The sequence below is a fragment of the Dromaius novaehollandiae genome, chromosome 25, assembly GCF_036370855.1.
Source record: "Dromaius novaehollandiae isolate bDroNov1 chromosome 25, bDroNov1.hap1, whole genome shotgun sequence".
In the NCBI taxonomy this organism is placed as follows: domain Eukaryota; kingdom Metazoa; phylum Chordata; class Aves; order Casuariiformes; family Dromaiidae; genus Dromaius; species Dromaius novaehollandiae.
Window position 1 is genome coordinate 2,244,885 of NC_088122.1, and position 16,969 is coordinate 2,261,853.

General features: G+C 66.4%; 1 protein-coding gene across 2 annotated transcripts; it reads right to left on the reverse strand.

Moving 5' to 3' along the window:
- Positions 1–382: 382 nt before the first annotated feature.
- PIK3R2 (phosphoinositide-3-kinase regulatory subunit 2) lies at positions 383–16,447 on the reverse strand. Of its 2 annotated transcripts, XM_026105915.2 has the most exons (16): positions 16,249–16,396; positions 11,236–11,943; positions 8,649–8,741; positions 8,302–8,364; positions 7,479–7,610; positions 7,123–7,324; positions 6,720–6,805; positions 6,290–6,395; positions 5,993–6,091; positions 5,641–5,821; positions 5,216–5,341; positions 4,782–4,924; positions 4,459–4,635; positions 4,193–4,264; positions 3,782–3,952; positions 383–3,431 (listed from the first exon to the last, which is right to left on the reverse strand). In XM_026105915.2, exons 2-16 carry the CDS (start codon positions 11,573–11,575, stop codon positions 3,239–3,241), a joined length of 2,184 nt encoding a protein of 727 aa, XP_025961700.1. In that variant the 5' UTR covers positions 11,576–11,943; positions 16,249–16,396; the 3' UTR covers positions 383–3,238. The 2 variants fall into 2 exon arrangements, with proteins under 2 accessions (XP_025961700.1, XP_064353423.1); XM_064497353.1 differs by lacking the exon at positions 11,236–11,943 and having other exon boundaries at positions 16,249–16,447.
- Between the last annotated feature and the right edge of the window lie 522 nt (positions 16,448–16,969).

The window sequence follows — 16,969 nt, forward strand, 5'->3', positions numbered from 1 at the left end:
TGATGCTGCGTGGCCCCAACCCGTCCTGCCCCAGCGGCTCGTGCCGGGGCCTTCGAGCGTGACGGAGCAGCCGGGGGCCGCTGCGCCCCGTGGGGGCCCCCAGCACCCGGCGGTGGGAGGAGGCGGCGGCAGCAGCAGCGAGGCCGAGGAGCTTCTTCCAACTTCCCCCTGCCGCTTATAGCCGGCCGCTTCCGGCAGGGGTTGGCGGGGAGCTGCTCGTGCCCGGGCTTGCAACCCGGCCCCGCACGCGGCCCGGGGGACAGAGCCTCCCCCACTGCAGCCCAGCACCCCCCGGCCTGGAGATGGGTCCCATCCTGCACCCAGCCCCGAATCCCCCCCCCCCCCGGGTGCCCCCAGGAGCTCACAAAAAGCCCCATGGCCATATCATTAATTCTGTTTATTTCTTAGTTTTTTTTGTTTCTTTTTTTCGAAGTACCGTACAAAAAGTCTCTTACAGTAACAAATACTGGGTTGACATTAGTAAACATCGACAGAAAGAGCACAGAGAACGACTGCTGGTAACGGAGAGCTGCGGGGGGGGGGGAGCGGGGGCACCGGGTGCAGCAGGGACCTCCGGGCCGCGGCGGGGGGGACCGGAGCTGCGGGGGCCCCCGCCGCCTCGCAGGGGGCAAAGTGCAGCCCGGGGTCCTCAACCCACCTCCCTCCGCCGGGCTGAGCCGAAAGGGCTAAAGCTAAGTACAAAGGCCAAGGAGCTGCTTCGCGGGAAGCCCGGGGCTCGGCCCCCACCCAGGGAAGGGGAAAAGCCGCGTTTCCCGGAGCCGAGTCGAGCACCGTCGGGAAAAGGCGGCCGCCGCCGGGCCTGCTGCTCCTCGCCGCACGCGGGACGGGGACCGCGGGGAGGGTCCGGGCGGCGTCGGAGCGCGGGAACGGCGGCACTAGGGGACGTGTGGGGCAAGGCGGCCCCCCGCGCTGGCACCGAGCCGGCCCCGCTCCCGGGACGCGGAGGAAGAAGCATGGGGCGGGGGGGGCAGCGCGGGGAAAAGCAGCAGCGACGCAGCTGGGAGGGAGAACTGCCGTCGTGAGCAGCTGGGATTTCCCCGGGGAAGCGCCGAGGCGTCGGGGCCGGCGGGACGCGATGTCTCAGCGTCCGACTCAGCCCCCCCGCACGGGGCCCTGCAGCTGCGGCGGGCCCAGAGCAGCCCCCTCCGGGCAGGACGCGGCCCCGAGGGGAGGCCGCCGGGGCTGGGCCCCTTGGGAGAGGCGCATGGAGGAGCCCAAACTATTTCCTTAATCATCCCTAGATGCAGCTTTGCTCCCTAACAGCACCGAGCGACTGAGCCAGGGAAATGCCAAATTGCCACGGGGGCCGGAGAGGGGGCGCGGAGCAGGGCCGGGGAGCCAAGACCCGCGCTGCCCCCAGCACCGGGAGTGCGACGTTTGCTGCAGCGCGCGGATGCGGAGGGCGGCCGGGATCGAAGCGAGAGCAGAGCTGAGCTGGGGAGCAGGGACAGGACGGTTCGTGGTGGCCCAAGCCGCGGCACGTGCCGAGGAAGGGGACGCAAGCAGGCTACGTGCAAGCGTGCCGCACGCCGGCACCGAACCCAAGCACCCTGCGGATCCAGCGCGGCCCGAATCATGACGCAACAGCCAAGCAGCGAAGCCCAGAGCATCCCCCAGCCCAGCCCGAGGCCTCTGAAAGGGAAAGGGCCTCGCAGGCAAGCCGAGAGGACAACTAATGCTTTCTCGAATACAGGCAGACAGGACAACCCAGTAAAGCAAACACTACCCTGTCCTCATCTCACAGCCCCTTTCCAGCCGTTAAAGCGCTGCTGGAGCGGCAGGGATGGCCTCTGCCACCCCGGTGGCTGCAGACACCAGCTCCACCTCCGCGGACGGGCAGAGCGTCCCCAGAAAGGGAGACAGGAGCGGCCCTTGCCGAGAGCTGCCTGCCCTACCAGGGCCACGCGGCGCCTCTTCTGCTGCCGCCAAGCTCGGCAATATCTGAAAAGATGCAACGAGCCCCGTCCGCGCGGGCCAGCTGCGGCTGCAGCGTTACAGCAAACCCCAGCTCCTTCTTCCCAAGCCCAGCCCAGTGCTCATCCCATACAGTACTCGTGATTATAAGTGCTTTGCATACATAGTTCAACGTCATGCATATACATCGCTATGTGCTAAGGCCCTGGGCCCAGCGGAGATACCATCCTCCGGCAGCAGGGAGGTCCTTCACGTAGCGTCGGGCTCGTAGTGTGCGTCGGGCTCCGGCCACCTCCTGCGTCGGCCGCGGCGGGACCCGGGACCCGAGTCGGAAACAGTCCGGTCGGCTGCCGCCCGGGCGCTTGCATATCGCACTGGAAGTTCAGCATACACCGGTACTAGGTAAGCAGCCGATTACAAAAGAACCGTATTTACATGGCTACAGTTAGCTTCAACGGGTTACGTTTGCAGAGATTCACCGAAGACAACAGAAACAAAGAGCTGTGCGTCCCACAGGTTCTGCCGGGAAAAACACGGGTACCAACACGGATTTCACAGCTTAGTTGGCACAACCAAGGCGAGAGATGCCTCACTAACTGGATCCTCCCTCCCCGGACAGCAACGCTCAGGAGGTGGTTATGAAACTAGGGAACAAGGGAGCGAGGTGGGGCACGGCCCAGATAAGCCCTGGTCCCAGCCCGCCCTCCGCCCCACGCAGGGCTTCCTCCTTCCTAAGCGAGGCTTTGCACGGAAGAGCAGCACCCCTCCCTCGTACCAGGCCCCAGCTCCCGCCGCAGCCCGCGAGCGCCGAAGGAAGCGAGAGCGGAGGACGCGCGTGCTCAGCTGCTCCGTGGAGGCTCCTCCTCGGCCGATCCCCACGGCCGGCCAGGAGCCCCTCGGGCAGAGCGGAGCATGCCGGCGGGCCGGGGCGACCCGCTCCGTAGTGCACCGGGGAATCGGGAACCAGCTCCGCAGCAACGCGTGGCTGCAAGAAGGGGATCCCACCTGCTTACCGGGATCGGGGAAGGGGGCTGCGCTCACCCACAGCGGTTCAATCCAGCTGGATCCCACCTCCTAAACGCTGGAGCCCAGTGGGAGTCAACAGCCCAGCCTTTCTGTCCCATCAGCCAACACGGGTTTCAGCTACTGACCAAAAAGGGACACCAGGAACGGTCACAGACACCTCGGAGGCTCTGGAGGGGCAGGAGCACAGACTCAACTATACAGGGAGCGAGAGTCCAGAGCCAGAAAGCAGCGCCCTGGGGAGAAGCCGGAGGCAGCTGTCGTGTCGGGCACAGGCTGCTCATCTGGCCGGCGGCTGGGAAAGGACCGGGTGAGCCAGCGTGACGTTCAGGGAGTCGTTGTGCTGCACCAGGGATGTGTGCTTGTAGTGCAGGACCAGGTCCTTGAGCGAGGCGTAGAGGTTGTAGGGCTCGGCGAAGCCGTAGCCCGTCACCGTCTTGTAGATGACGCAGTGTTTGGTGTCACCGTCCACCCTGCCAGGGAGACGAGGGAGTACAGGTTACCCGAGGGCCTGGCCCCGATGCCGCCGCCGCCGCGCCAAGGACCCCCGGCACGAGGGGCCTTGCTGGGACAGACAGCAGAGCACAGATGTCCCTGGAGCAGCCCAGCGATGCCTCTGGCCCTGGCACGAGGAGGCGAGTCAGACGGGAGACCTTGGGGAAGCCCAGCCTGCCAGCTGACGCCTCCACCAGCCTCTCGCATCCGGCAAAAGACGGGCAGAGCGACAGGGGAGCGCAGCCCGCGCCAGCCCCACCGCAGGCACCCGGCTTTCCCTGGAGCGTGGGGCCGCGCCGGCGGCGAGCGGCCGCCCGGGGATACTCACACCACGGAGCAGGCGTAGCAGCCCTTCTGGCTGCTCTCGCGGATCAGGAAGGTGCCGTCCCGCTTGCCGCACAGCATCTCCTCCGCCTGCAGACGGTTGATCTTCCCCACGTACCACGTCCGCTCCTCGTGGTGGGGCAGGTCCTCCTCGTCGTCCATCATGGAGTACTGGCTGCAACCGAGCCCAGGCGGGGGTCAGACCCCCTCTGCTTGGGCACGCGGCCCCCATTGCTCCCCCTCCCACGGCTGCCTGTCATCCCTCCCAGCAGGGAGAGCATCCTCCGCTCCCGGGCAGGGAGAGCATCCTCCGCTCCCGGGCAGGGAGACGGGGCCTGTCCGCGGCTCCGGAGCAGGCAGGACCGCCGGCGCTCCTACAGCCCATCACCCACAGCGCGCGAGCGGGGACACTCACTCCTCCGTCTCGTTCTTGATGCCCAGCCACTCGTTGATTTTCTTCTGCCGGGCTCCCTTCTGCGTCAGCCACCTGGGGAAGGAGAGGCAGAGATCAGGGCCGGCAGCGTGATCGCCAGAGGGCAGCAGCCTTCCCCTGCGAGGGACCCGCTCGCCCCTGCGAGCCGCTCTCACAGCCCTGAAGCCCTCAAGGAGCCAGCTGGATCGCTCCCAGGTCGAGCCGCAGGGCCCCAGTCCCGGCCCTCCGCGGGGGCAGGCCCTACGTACACCAAATACTGGTCCCGCAGCTTGCGCAGCTGCATGAGGTCTGGCTTGAGGCTGTTCATGCGCTTGTCGATCTCCCGGTTCTCCGAGGCCTGTTTCTTCAGGTCCTGCTCCAGCTTCATCTTGCTGTCGTGGATCTCCGTGATGCGGGACTTCAGCTTCTCCGAGTTCATGAGGATCCTGGGAGAAGGGCGGGAGTTAGGCCGTGCGCCGGGGTGGGGAGCTCCAGCCCACAGCGCGCTGCTGGAGAGGCTGGGATCGCGCGTGCCTCGGCTCTGCCCGTGCCCGCACAGCCCCCTCCGGCCCCGGCTGCGCCCCGGCCTCACCGTTGCACCTCCTTCTCGTTGCCCTCCCGCCGGAAGCGCTCGATGTACTCCTTGCTGCATTTCTCCTGCGTCTGGCACTGCTCCTCAAAGATCTTGATAGTCTCGTTGAAGGCCTCGATCGCCGTCCTCTTCATCTGCAGCTCCTGCGGAGAAGGGTGGGAAGAGCTGAGGAAGCGGCAGGACTTGGGAAGGTTTCTGCTGCTTTGCAGCCTCTCTTATCCCCTTCCCAAAGCAGCACGGTCCTCGCTCCAGCCCAAACGTCCCCCACTTCAAAGCCCGTTCTCTGCAGGGGCCCCCGAGCCCAGGCACAGACAAGTGGGGCAGCAGGTTCCCGACCTCCGCGCTCGTCTGGGCGGACCAGCCCGGCTGCAGAGTCGGGGACAGCGGGCAGCCACGAGGCCTGTGCTCCCACGGGGAAGGCAGCGCCCACGTACCTGGGAGGTGCGCGTGTACTCCTCATACAGCAGGTCGTACTCCCAGCTCTTGTCCTGGTACTGCTGGTGATAGACCTTCAGCTGCTCCCCCACGGCTTCCACGCTGTCCTCTTTCACCACCTGGTCCTGCCACACGCAGAGCCTCGGTGAGCACCCGCTCCTGCCCTACGGCAGCCCCTCTGCGAGGCAGCTGGCCCCGCCAAAGCCCACCGGCCCTGCGGGGTGTTTGTCACCCCAAAAGGCGATGTCCTGGCACAGGGAAAGCGGTGCTGCAGGACAAGGTCGGGGCCAATCCCTACAAGCGCTAGAGGAGCACTCGGTGCACAGGACCCACCTGCCACGGGGCCAGGTAGGGAGGAACAGACGTCCCCCACAGCCCGTCTCGGGCTGCGCTGGCCGGCCCTGCCCTGCAGCCCAGGTCTCACCTGCTGGTACTTGGAGATGGGGTAGAGCAGCCTGGTGTCCAGCTTGGCGTTGTACTGGGCCAGCGACTCGTGCCGGTAGTGAGTGATGAGCTCCACCACCGAGCCAAAAGTCAGGGGCTCCGAGAAGCCGTACTTCCCCTCCCGGTGAAAGATCTTGATCAGCTTGTTATTGCCTCCTTTCCTGCAGCGGAGAGGGGGGAGCAGAGCGCTTACCACCGCCCCAGCACGTGGAGCTCCTCAAGGAGCTCCGGCCAGCTCAGCCCACGCACCAGCCTGGATTGCCCAGCCAGGACACGTGCCGACAGCTCCGGCCCGGAGCAGCCGAGGCTCCCGGGAGGCCCCAGTGCCCTACCTGAGCGTGAGCGTGTATTCCCCCTGGATCTTGCTGGAGGCATCACGCACCAAGAAGGTGCCATCGGGTGTGTCCCGTAGCTTCTCGTTCACTTCCTCCCTGTGAGGGACGAGAGAGGATTGCCACGGCCTGTGACACGCAACCAGCCGGTCCCCGAGAGCCTGGCAGCCTGGATGGACCAGGCACCCATGGGGGCTGGCCTAAAAGACACCCCCCATCCCAGTCTAACGTGACAGACGGCACCCAGCGTTGCCCAGGGCGGCACAGACGTGCCTGGGCTCCCAGGTCACCCCTTACCGGGAGATGTCACCCCAGTACCACTCGGCGTCCTGCAAGGGCACGCTGTTCCCGTTGGCCAGGCTGGCTGCGCTGGGCTTCGGCTTGGGCGGTTTTGGAGGCAAAGCTGTAAGAGAAGCAGGGTTTAAGCAGGGTTTAAGCAGGGCTGGCCCAGGTCCCAGCTCCCCACCCCGGCCAAGGGCGATCCCTCGGAGCAGCGAGCACCCCTCCCTGCAGCGACTGTCCCGGGAAGCCCTGCTTGGCAACAGTCGCTGCAGGGAGGGGTACTCGCTACAGCAGGTTAGCACCGCGAGCAGGCCTCCAGGCACAGCTGGGCTACAGGAACGCCCTCGGCAACCCCTTCACGGGGGCAAACGCTCCGCGTCCACGGAGCGCAAATGCCAAGGCCTCAGGCCCCGAGGAGGGGGCACCTCAGCTGCCGGTCCAGTACCTGGGGGCAACTGTTCTTGCTCCGACTCCTTCGTTTGCAGAAGTATTTCCAGAAATAGCACGGAGAAGTCAGGGCTCAGCTCCGGGCTGCGGGGAGACAGAAGCCAGTACGATCAGCGGCTGTGGGGGAGAACTTGGCAGTGTTCCTGCACCCCCCGGGCACGGGGCAGCCGGGGGCAGCTGCTTCAGCCCAGCACGCGGCCCAGCTGCCAGACCGCACGTGGACACAGAAGCGCGAGCTCTGCCCTGGCTTCGAGTCCCACCTCCGCGTGCTGCCAGCAGCTTAATCCCACGTGCAAGGCAGGGGCCGCGGGCAGAGCTGCCGCTGCGGCCTGCACTCGCCGTCCTGGCAGGCAGAGCACGCGGCACTCGGTACACGGCTGCGAGCCGAGAGCCTCACGTACCTGGCGCCAGGCAGCCGGAGGAGAAGGGGGCCGAAAATCTCCCCCAGGGCCCGAGGGTGGAGGCTGTTGCTCTCTGCCTGCTGCGATACCTTCCCCAGATGCCGGAGCAGGAACTGCAGGGTGAGCGTGTTCTGGAGCGGGACCGCGGGCGACTCCAGGGCCAGCAGCAGCTGCTTCCGGCAATTCTCCGCCTGGGGGATCTCTGGGGAGAGGCGAGACGCGATGGAAGGGCCGGGCCGGGCGCGCTCCAGCTGCGTCGCGGTGCAGGAGCGCTGGCGGCAGCGGGGCTGCGCGCTGGGGCCCGCAGGGACGGGGCCTGTTTCAATGCCTCGCGGACGGCCGGGAGAGGCTCTTACCCTGCAGGACGCGAAGGATGTCCCCGTGCACGGACACCGGCACCACGGGGGCCGGCAGGTCTTGCAGGTAGCCTCGTAGCGCCTCGCTCAGGGAATGCACGTCGAAGGGCTCCAGGTCGCCCAGGGTCCAATCTGCCGGGGCAGAGACGTGTCCCAGTGACGGGCGCAGCCCCGGGCACGCAGCCAGCGGCCCCCGCGCTGCCAGCACGCGACCCGGACGCCGTCGCGCCCCGCACGGGGCGTCCGCCGCAGCAGGAGGGCAGCGAGGGCACTCGCCCGGTGAACAGGGACGCGGGTGCCGCGTGCCAGACCCCAGGCAGCAAACACGTCCGGGGGTCCCCGAAACAGCGGGGCTCCCTCTGCCAGGCACCGGGGTCAGAGCAGGAGACAGCCGCAAAACCCCCGCTGCCCCCAGGGGATCTGTGCAGACGGCCCAGCTCCAAACCGGCTGCACCGGGAGAAGCACGCCTGAACCCGCGGCGATGCTCCCCGGCCAGGAGCCACCGCGCAGCACCGCGGGGCGAGTTCGGGCTGCCGAGCGGCTCTCGCGGAGGAAGCGCAGACCAAACCCACGGGGAAACGGCGGAGACGAGCGTGGGGACTCGCTCTTCGCTGGGGCAGCATGCTGTGGCAGCGATGCCCCGCTCCCGTCCTTCCACGCGGGAGCGGTGGCGGGACGGGAGAGCCCCGCTGCAACACCGGGAGCTGGGAGCAGCCGGGGACAGGGATGAGGCTGGATTGCATTACTGCCAGCGCCGTCACAGCCGCTAATCTGCCCCCTCGGAGCCGGATCGCCTCCTCCCCGTAACGAGCTGGCTCTTACCGGCTTTCAGCGCCTGCCTCAGTTCGGAGCCAGACGTCCTGTAGAGCATCTCGCTGTCCAGCCCTGCGGGAGCGAGGACGCGGCCGTGGGGCGCGGGCCGGGCAGCCGGGTGCCTCCCGGCGCATGCACCGTTTCGGAGCCGGCCCGGCGCTGCTCGGGCTTGGAGGGCGTCCAAGCCAACCGGGCGACGCAGAGCTGCCGCAGACGCCGTGACAGCCTGCCCGGCCCCCAGGTCCTGGTTTGGTGCAGCTGCGTGTCCCGCTAAGCTCGGCCTAACACCGACAGCGTCTGCAGAGAGCTGCCCCCCCCCCCCCAGGAGGTTTCGGGGGGGGGCATCCCCCCCTTACCTTTCTTCTCGATGGCTTCCACCAGCTTCACCAGCAGCGGCGGCGCAACCTCCGGAGGGCTGAACTGCTCCGGCAGGTCGGGCAGGAGCGGTCCTGCGGGACAGGGAGGGAGAGAGGGCTCAGAGCCGGCTCGGAGCTCGCGGCAGGGCCAGGCGCGAGGGCGGGCAGCGCTGCCCCAAGCAGCGACGTGCGAGAGCAAGGAAAGCTGTGCGCTGGTGCGGAGGGGTCAGCACCCACGCAACGTGCCGCGCGGCAGCCTCGGAGCAACCGGCACGGCGGTGCAACCGGCACGGCGCTTGTCGAGAGCCCCAGCCGGGCTGCACGCACGTCTGCGCGCGTAGGAACCCCGCGGCTCACTGCAAACGCTGCGAGGCGAAGTTAATTCCCAGCAGCGACCTGGGGACAACGACGTCCCGGGCAGGCACCGGAGGGGTTAAGGGGGCTCCCGGAGCCCGGCCTCTGCCCCGGGGCCTGGCGGAGGAGCCGCGGTCGGGGACCGAGCTCGCGGTGGTGAGCTGCGATTAATCCAGCGATTCAGACAGAACGCCATGTCAGCAAATTCCTGCCCTTGATTGCTCGTTTAACATGGAAACCAGCCCTCCGCCTCCCCCTCCCCGCCAGCCCGCAGCCTCCGCGCAGGCGGCCGGGGAGCACGGGGGGCCGCGGCACGGGCCCAGCGCCCTCCCCCTCGCCGGGCCGGGGCAGCCGGGCGCCCCGGAGGCAGATGCCGCGCTGCCACGTGACGGCAGCCGGGATGCGAAATCCAACCGGTGCAAACTGGCCGGTGCAGCGCGGCCGGCTGCTCCGCACGGCTTTTCCCATGCCGGCTCCAGGGAGCGGCCGCGGCCGCGCTGAGCCGAGCCAAGCCAAGCCGCACGCCCCGGGCACGGCGGCTGCCGGAGGGGCCGGCTGCCCGCGGGGGATGAATTTGCTGGCATCTCGCCTGGGCTCTGCTCTCAGCGGGGAGCCTCACCCAAAGCTCGCCCCGGCCCCGAGCTGCTCTCCCGGAGGCTTCAAACGCCGGCGAGCTGCGGATCCAGGGAGCATTAAACGCTACGGCTGCCTCTAGCTGCACCGAGACGCGCGCTAGCTCGCGGCGCCGGGACGTTCCCGGTCCGCTCTGCTCTGCTGCGCCGCGGCCCGACGGCTGCTCCAGGTTGCGAAACGCGCGGGGGCTGCTTACGCTGGGGTAACGCAGGAGCTAAACCCCGGGACGGCGGGGACCGCTGACGGCCACTCTAGCACAATCACCCGAAATGTTATCCCAGCAGCAAACTGAGCAACAAAACCGGGGTGGCAACCGCCTCCCCAGCCACGCTCCTCCGAGCCGCAGGCTCCCGCGGAGAGCTCGGCTGGCGTTAGGAACTCGGTTTATCCGCTTTAAGGGACACGGGATGCTTCGCATCTCGAGCAAAGCTGCAGCTGGAAAAGCGTCAAACTCTCCTGCTCACCGAGGGCCTCGGGAACGGCAAATAGCGGGGGAAAAACCCCGGGTTGCTCTGAGGCTGCTCTGCAAGCCCGTCCTCGGCAGGGCGCGGGTCTCCGCGGACCCGCCGGGCTGGGGACGCCGCTGCCGGGGCGAGAAGGGCCGTAGCCGGTGCCGGCTGGCAGCTCCGGGCCGGACCCTGCGGAAGGGCCGAGCGGAGAGCAAATAGCGGCGCTGCCCACGTGGCCCGTGGGGAATGTGCTGCTTCAGCAGGCAGCAGCCCGCCTTCTTACCAGGCGGCCGGCGCCGAGCCAGCAGCGGCTCCCGAGCCCGCGGGGCCTCCGGGCCGGGCCGACGCGAACAAGGCCGCTCACAGCGCGGCCGGGGCAGCTGCGGAAACATTTCCAAGCCGCATTTTCCGCTCGCTGCGGAAGGCAAACACCGGCAGCTCGTAAATCCACCATCGGGGCTGCAGGCCCGGGGCTTTCCGAACACCAGGGACGGCGGCACGGCCGGCACGGCCCCCTCCCCGCGCGCCCTGCTCCCCCACGTCACCCGGCTCCCTCCCAGGGCAGGGAGCAGCCCGGCAGGCTTTTGGTTTCTTTCCCAGCCGTGTCTTTTCCCTGCACCAGCTCTGGCACGCATCTTCCTCCACGTCACAGCCATCTCCCACTCCCGCTGCCGACCCAAGCGCACGGTCAGGAGAGGCGGGCAGAGAGGGGCAGCCGCGCGGCTTGGCAGCGGCACGGACGCGCTGCCGGCTGCGGCCCCGGGACCCGGCCCCGCACAGGGCCCGGGAGCAGCCGCAGGTGCCCGGCCCCGGGGCAGCCGCCAGCCCTGCGAGCGCAGCGAGGGCCCCGTGCCAGGCAGACGAGCAATTAGCTCCGGTTCTCGGAAGCGCTTTTAGACCCTGACTTTTCTCCTCTTGCCCAGAGACGAGTAATTGCGTGTCTCAGCGGGGCCGAGCGGCTCTTGGCAGGGAGAGGCGCTCCCGAGGGAGGGAGGCAGGGAGAGGTCAGGGCTTATTCCGTAAAAGAGGGGGGTGAAACTGCCAGCAGAGCAGGGAGAGGGACCGAGGACCGCATGGATCCGGCAGCAAGCCGGAGCAGGAGGAGGATCCCAGCGAGGCACGACGGGCACAAGGCTCGCGGCGCGGCTTACCTGGCTCCAGAGCCTCCTGCGAACGGCAGCCGCCGGCCCCGGGCGTCGCGGGCAGCGGCCGCTGCCCGCGGGGCCGGTGGGAGGGAACGGAGATCTTCACGGGCCCCACGTACTCCACGTAGGTGCCAGGGAAGTCTCCCTTCTGCTTGGTCCGCTCGTTGACGCCCAGGATCCACCCGATCTGGTTGGGGGTCTGCTCGTCGCCGTCCTTGAAGCCCAAGGCTTGCAGGGCGCCCTTGCTCACCACCAGCGTGTCCCCGGGCAGCAGGTCAATGTCCTCCTCGCGCTCCTTGCGGTAGGGGTAGAGCGCGCGGTACTGGAACCCGTCGGCGCTGCCCATCCTCGCCGCCTCCGGGGCTCGGCTCCGATCGGCGCGGCGGCGGCGGGCGGGAGGGGAGGCGGCTCAGGGGCAGCTCTCCCCCATCGGCGCTCCCAACGTCTCCGCGCGAACCGGGAGCCTCGTCGGGGCGGCCCCGCGTGCTTAGGTGCAGCCCCTTTTCCTTAGCTTGAAGCCGCGATTCAGCCAAATGATGGAGCAGAGCGAGAAGGAGACAAACATAATCCAGCACTCGTGAGCGGGCATGCAGCGAAGAAACGGGGGATCAGGGGTCCGGTCACCAAAAAAGCCTTCCTGGAGTCCAGAGGGCACAAGCGGAGAGCGCTTCCAGCCAGGGACGGCGCGGCACGCTATTCCTCCCTTCCCAGCGCCTGCAAAGAGAAGGCCGTTACCGCCCGGCCCAGCGCTGCGCCCTGCCTCAGCTCGCCCTCTTCCTAGCGCTTCTGCAAACAAGGAGGCAACGCACGGGACAAAACAGCCTTTTATGCAGAAACTTTTGCCTACAGAAAAGGGCGACCCTGAAGCCACCAGCCGGGGACCCCGAACAGGAGCGGAGCAAACGGAGTTAACCTCTTCTCGTTAAACCGATGCGCAGTCCACCTTCGCGCCTCCCCGTGCAATCCCCCACAGAGTCATTTTGGGAGGTAACTGCCCACAAATGTAGGTTAACCAATTTTTCAGTCAAAGGCTTTTAAGGTGCTTTGCAACTCCCACGGAGCAGCACTTCAAAGCCTAGCTCGGAGCAAAGCGGATTTTTGAACTTTTTTAAAGCAGTAGCAGCGTCAAGTGCAAACAACACAGACCTGATTTCTGTCTGCAGAGATGGAGGTGATGGAGGGGATTAAAAAAAGAAAAAACATCTTTAAAGCCTTCAAATCTACTTAGAGCTACTAACTGCCTTCGAGCTATTCGAATATAGAGAGAAAGTGAACACCGTGCTGCCTGCCCAGCCCAGAAACCCACCAAAAAGAAAAAAACCCGGGTTATAACATGCGGTCGTCTCCGTGGACGAGCAGGCTTCGCCCTCGGGGAGGCAGGACAGCCAGGAAAATATGACTCCACAATCCCGAGCAGAGAGGGAGATTTACGGCTCAGCCCCGCTGCCTGCCCGGGTCCGATGGAGAGGGGTCGGCAGGGCCGGGGCCGAGCGGCTCCCGCTCTTCCCGCGGGAGAGATCCCGCGATGCAAGCCGGGGCGGCCGGAGAGGCCGGGAGGACAGAGGCTCCGCAAACTCGTCGTGTAGCCATGCAAAGCAGAGCTGCGTGGAGGGGTGGGGAGGAGAGACGGCCGCCCCAGAGCACCGGGTCTCTCCGAGCGGCAGCTCCCGCGGCTCCGCCAGCGGCTTCCCGAGCCGAGCCGCATGCGTGGGCCGGGAAACCTCTGCACCCGATGGAAAGCAGACGGCAGGATCGGCGTGTCCTTTGGGAGAGGGAGCGCTCATCTTCCACAGCCCTTAAGCAGACGTTTGGAGGGAAGGCGAATTCGGGAAGGAGGCAGGCAGTGCTGAGCTCCGGGACACGCAGGAGCCTGCCCGCGGGAAGCGCACCTCCGGGCCGGGGCCCCGCGCGCTCAGCGGAGAGGGCGACGCTTGCCAGGAGATTTCGGCTGGGCCGGCCTCCAGCTTCGCTCGGCTCACGGAGAGGAAGCCCTGGGCGTCTAAGCCGGCCAGCACTTGCTTAGGCTCCGCCGAAAATCCCATGCATTAGACTTCTAAATACCTTCGGTAAATCTATCTCGGCGCCCAGAAACAATCCCTCGATTCATTAACTGCTGTCAATACTTTCTTTGTTTAACGCATCGGCTCGAAACAAAAAACATTACAAGTCTTTTTGTGCGTGTCCAGCACATAAATAAAAGCATCTGAACGTTTAAAACGCGGTTCCTGGGCTTTTATTCAATGTGCGGCTTGACTCCAAACGTGAATAAGTGTTACTTTCCCTCCAGGGAGGCAAAAGAATGCAAAAACATTAAAAAAAAGGAATATGCTACCAACCTATACAGCTCAAGTATTTCCCAATTAGATCAGGTCTCTAGCTAGCAAAAAAACACCAAATCAAGTTCTGAGTGGCAAAACACTGCATGTTAATGCATTGCAAACAACGGCAACAAACCTCGCTTTTGCTAACAAAAAAAATTCCAGCTAAACAGCCAGAAAGAAAAGGGGACAATGCAACTAAGAACGGAAATAAAAACGGGATGCACAACTGCCTGCCACATCGCGCCCTGCCGTGACAGCTACTGCTGTGACTTTTCCTGACCACGGGGACTTTCTGACCAGCCGCGCCGAGGCCAGGGCTGCCGTCCCGAGGGCGAACGCGTCTCCCCAGGCTTGGCGCGGCCTCTCCCCGGAGCCTCACGGCAGAGGGACGGCCGCCGAGGCCGTTTTCACCTCGTTTCCTACCAAGAGACGCTTCTGCTGCGGCCTGCGACGGAGCCCCGGGAGCGGCAGCACCCTGCCCGCAGCCGCCAGCTCCCCGGCCAGGGATGCGGTGCTCATTGCTCAGACCCGCACTGCATTGAGTATTTTTCTTTATTCATTGAAGCCCAAGGAAGCGAAGGAACATCTGAAACATTTCATTGAAAAAAATCAATGTTTTGGTTAGCAGGGACCTGAAAAGCCAAGTAAATCCCCGCACTGGGACGACCTATGCCTATCTTATCCTTGAGAGACGCTGGAGGTCTCAAAGGACAGGTCGGACAGGCGCCTGGGGCAACCTGCAGACCCAATCCAGCACTTCGCTTGCTCGGAAGCTTCTTCCTTGCTTCAGTTTACGCTCATCCCGCCTCACCCACCTCCGGAGCTTCCTCCTCCTCACTGCGAGACCCCTTCATGCCCTGGGGCACTTCTGTGCTCTGCTCGGCCTTTGCAGAGCTCCCGCAGCAGCCGGAGCACGGCGCTTCCCCCGAGAGCATTTGCAGGGCAGGCTTAGGGCTTTGGGCAGGAGTAAACCCAGCAACTGTATTTTAGCTATTTCCCTCAAAAACTACAGTTTTAAAAGAACGCACATATAAAAAGTAACTTAACCGATTTTGCTAACCCATCTCCTTAATATCACGCTACTTGTTCCCTGGGACGTTTGGAATTGCGTGAATGCTTTAAGGATTTATATGACAATTTACTCGACGCTACGTACAGCGGAGCAACCAAATGAAGTAACCTGGGTGAGAAGGAGCCAGCGCATTTCGTCAGCAGGCCAACAACATTAGGAGATCAGTTTAGAGAAGCAGGACCTTTCAACTTGAAAAACCCACTGCTCCTTCCTCCGTTTGCTTTTTATCTTCCATTACTCAGTTACAACAGCTCCAAGCAGCGGCTCCAGATATTCCCAGAGGAATCAAGAGAGCCCCTGATATTATAAATACTCTTTTTCACTGTAAACACACAGCAGCACTCGGACCGGAGCGCGAGCGCGCTGACACGGCTCCAAGCTGGCTCCGCGAATCGCCCTGCTCCTCGCCGCATTCCTCCGGAGCTGCGGTTTCGCTCCCAGCCCGGAGCTTTTGTCCGGCCAGAACCAACTACGGGCAGAAAGGCGGATTTTCCCGAGCTCTTAAAGCGCGGTTGACAAAACCTTGCTCTAGCCGGTTTAAAAACAAAAAAAAGAGGGTTTGAGGCTGCAATCACCTTCAGGAGGACCAGAGCATCGCGGAGCAGCGGGAGGGCGAGCAGCAGCGAGGAGCTGGCTGCGCTCCGGCCGCGCGGGCAGATCCGAGCGCGACTCGCGCGTCAGAGGACGGAGCCTCCGAAGAAACCCAACCACCGCCCGGACTTTCCCACGTACTGGGAGAGGCAGCGATGGGAGCAGAGGCCGGCGTGGCCTCGGGGACGCAACAGCCCCCTGCCCGCTGTGGGGGGGGGGGGGGGGGGGCGGCCAGGAAAGCAGCGATTTGGGCAATATTTACTCAGCTGTCTCCGTGCTCTGCTCTCGCAGAGTCACAGGCCAGCTCCCCAGCGGCTCGGGGCTGCTTGGGAAATACGAGGCTTGCGTGAGCGGGGAGGGCGGGCAGCCGTGCCTGCGGGGCGCGGGGGCCGAGCGGGCTCCCCCCCATCTCCCGGGGGGGCCTTGCCCCAGGGCTCCCCTCTCACCGGCCGCAGACCCCCGGGGCAGCGGGCACGGCCTCCTCGAGGGGCTGGGGGGGACCACGGGGGGCTGAGCCCTGGGAGCACGCTGGAGCCAGGCAGCCCGGGGGGGGGGCTGCACTCAGGACCCCCAGCTAAGGGGGCTGAGCCCTGCCCAGGAGATGGGGGGGTCCGTGCACGGTTCTGGGGGGGGGGGCTGCTCTTGGGGACCCCCAGCCAAGGAGGCTGAGCCCTGCCCAGGAGATGGGGGGGTCCGTGCACGGTTCTGGGGGGGGGGGCTGCTCTTGGGGACCCCCAGCCAAGGGGGCTGAGCCCTGCCCAGGGGATGGGGGGGTCCGTGCATGGCCCCGGGGAGGGGGGGGCTGCTTTCGGGGACCCCCAGCCAGGGGGATGAGCCCTGCCCGGGAACTGGGGGGTCCGTGCACGCTCCCGGGGAGGGGGGGCAGCCCTGGCGTGGGGGCCCCTGTGCTGGCACCGTGGGGCAGGGGAGAGGGGGACACCGGGGGGGGGGGACGGGGACAGCCCCGGTACCGGGGGACACACGCACAGACACAGCCCGGGCCCCCGCCGCCCCCCGCTCCCGGCCCCGGCCCACCTCTGCGCCGGCCCCATCCGCCGCTCCGCTCCGCTCCAGCCCGCTCCAGCCTCCAGCCCGGCGGCAGCCTGGGAAAGGGCCCGAGCGGCGCCGGAACGGCCCGAACCCGCCCCGGAAAAGCCCGAGGGGAGCCGGAGAGGGACGAACCTCTCCGAAGCCTTCGGCGGCTCCGCCCCCTCCCGGCGCCGGCTGACGTCGAGGCCACGCCCCCCCGCCCGAGCCGCTCCGGAAAGACCCGAGTGCTCGGCGGAGCCAGGCGCGGCGCGGCGAGCGGAGCGCGGCGGCGCCTCCTAGCGCCGAGCCTGGGCGCCGCAAGGCCCACGGGGACCCGGGCACCGGGCACGGCACCGGGGAGCAGCACGGCCCGCACCGGGCACCATGCATGGGACACCGTGCACGGCCTGCACCGGGCACCATGCACAGCCTGGGCAGGGCACCGCCTGCACTGGGCATCATGCACCGGGCACTGGGCATGGCCTGCACCGGGCACTGCCCTGCACCATGCACCATGCAGCAGCCTGCACCGGGCACCCGTTCCCCGGTGAACTGCCTTCCCCGGGCACGGCCCTCCGCGGGCGCCCCCATGCACGGGCACCCCGGGGCCCAGGCTCTCACCCTGGGGGGGACCAGGGTGCTCCCGGCGCGGTGCCAGCCCCTGTGGGTACCCGTGGCCGGGAGCATCCCCCTCCCAGGAGCAGCCCTGGGAAACGCCGTGCCGATG

Excerpts from the sequence above, each read along its gene's own strand:
- PIK3R2 (XM_026105915.2), bottom strand. The coding sequence starts at position 11,575 with ATGGGCAGCGCCGACGGGTTCCAGTACCGCGCGCTCTACCCCTACCGC. Across the intron at positions 7,325-7,478 it reads CATCCTTCGCGTCCTGCAGG|AGATCCCCCAGGCGGAGAAT; the intron begins GTAAGAGCCTCT and ends GCCTCTCCCCAG. Across the intron at positions 3,432-3,781 it reads TGCTACGCCTGCTCCGTGGT|GGTGGACGGTGACACCAAAC; the intron begins GTGAGTATCCCC and ends TCTCCCTGGCAG.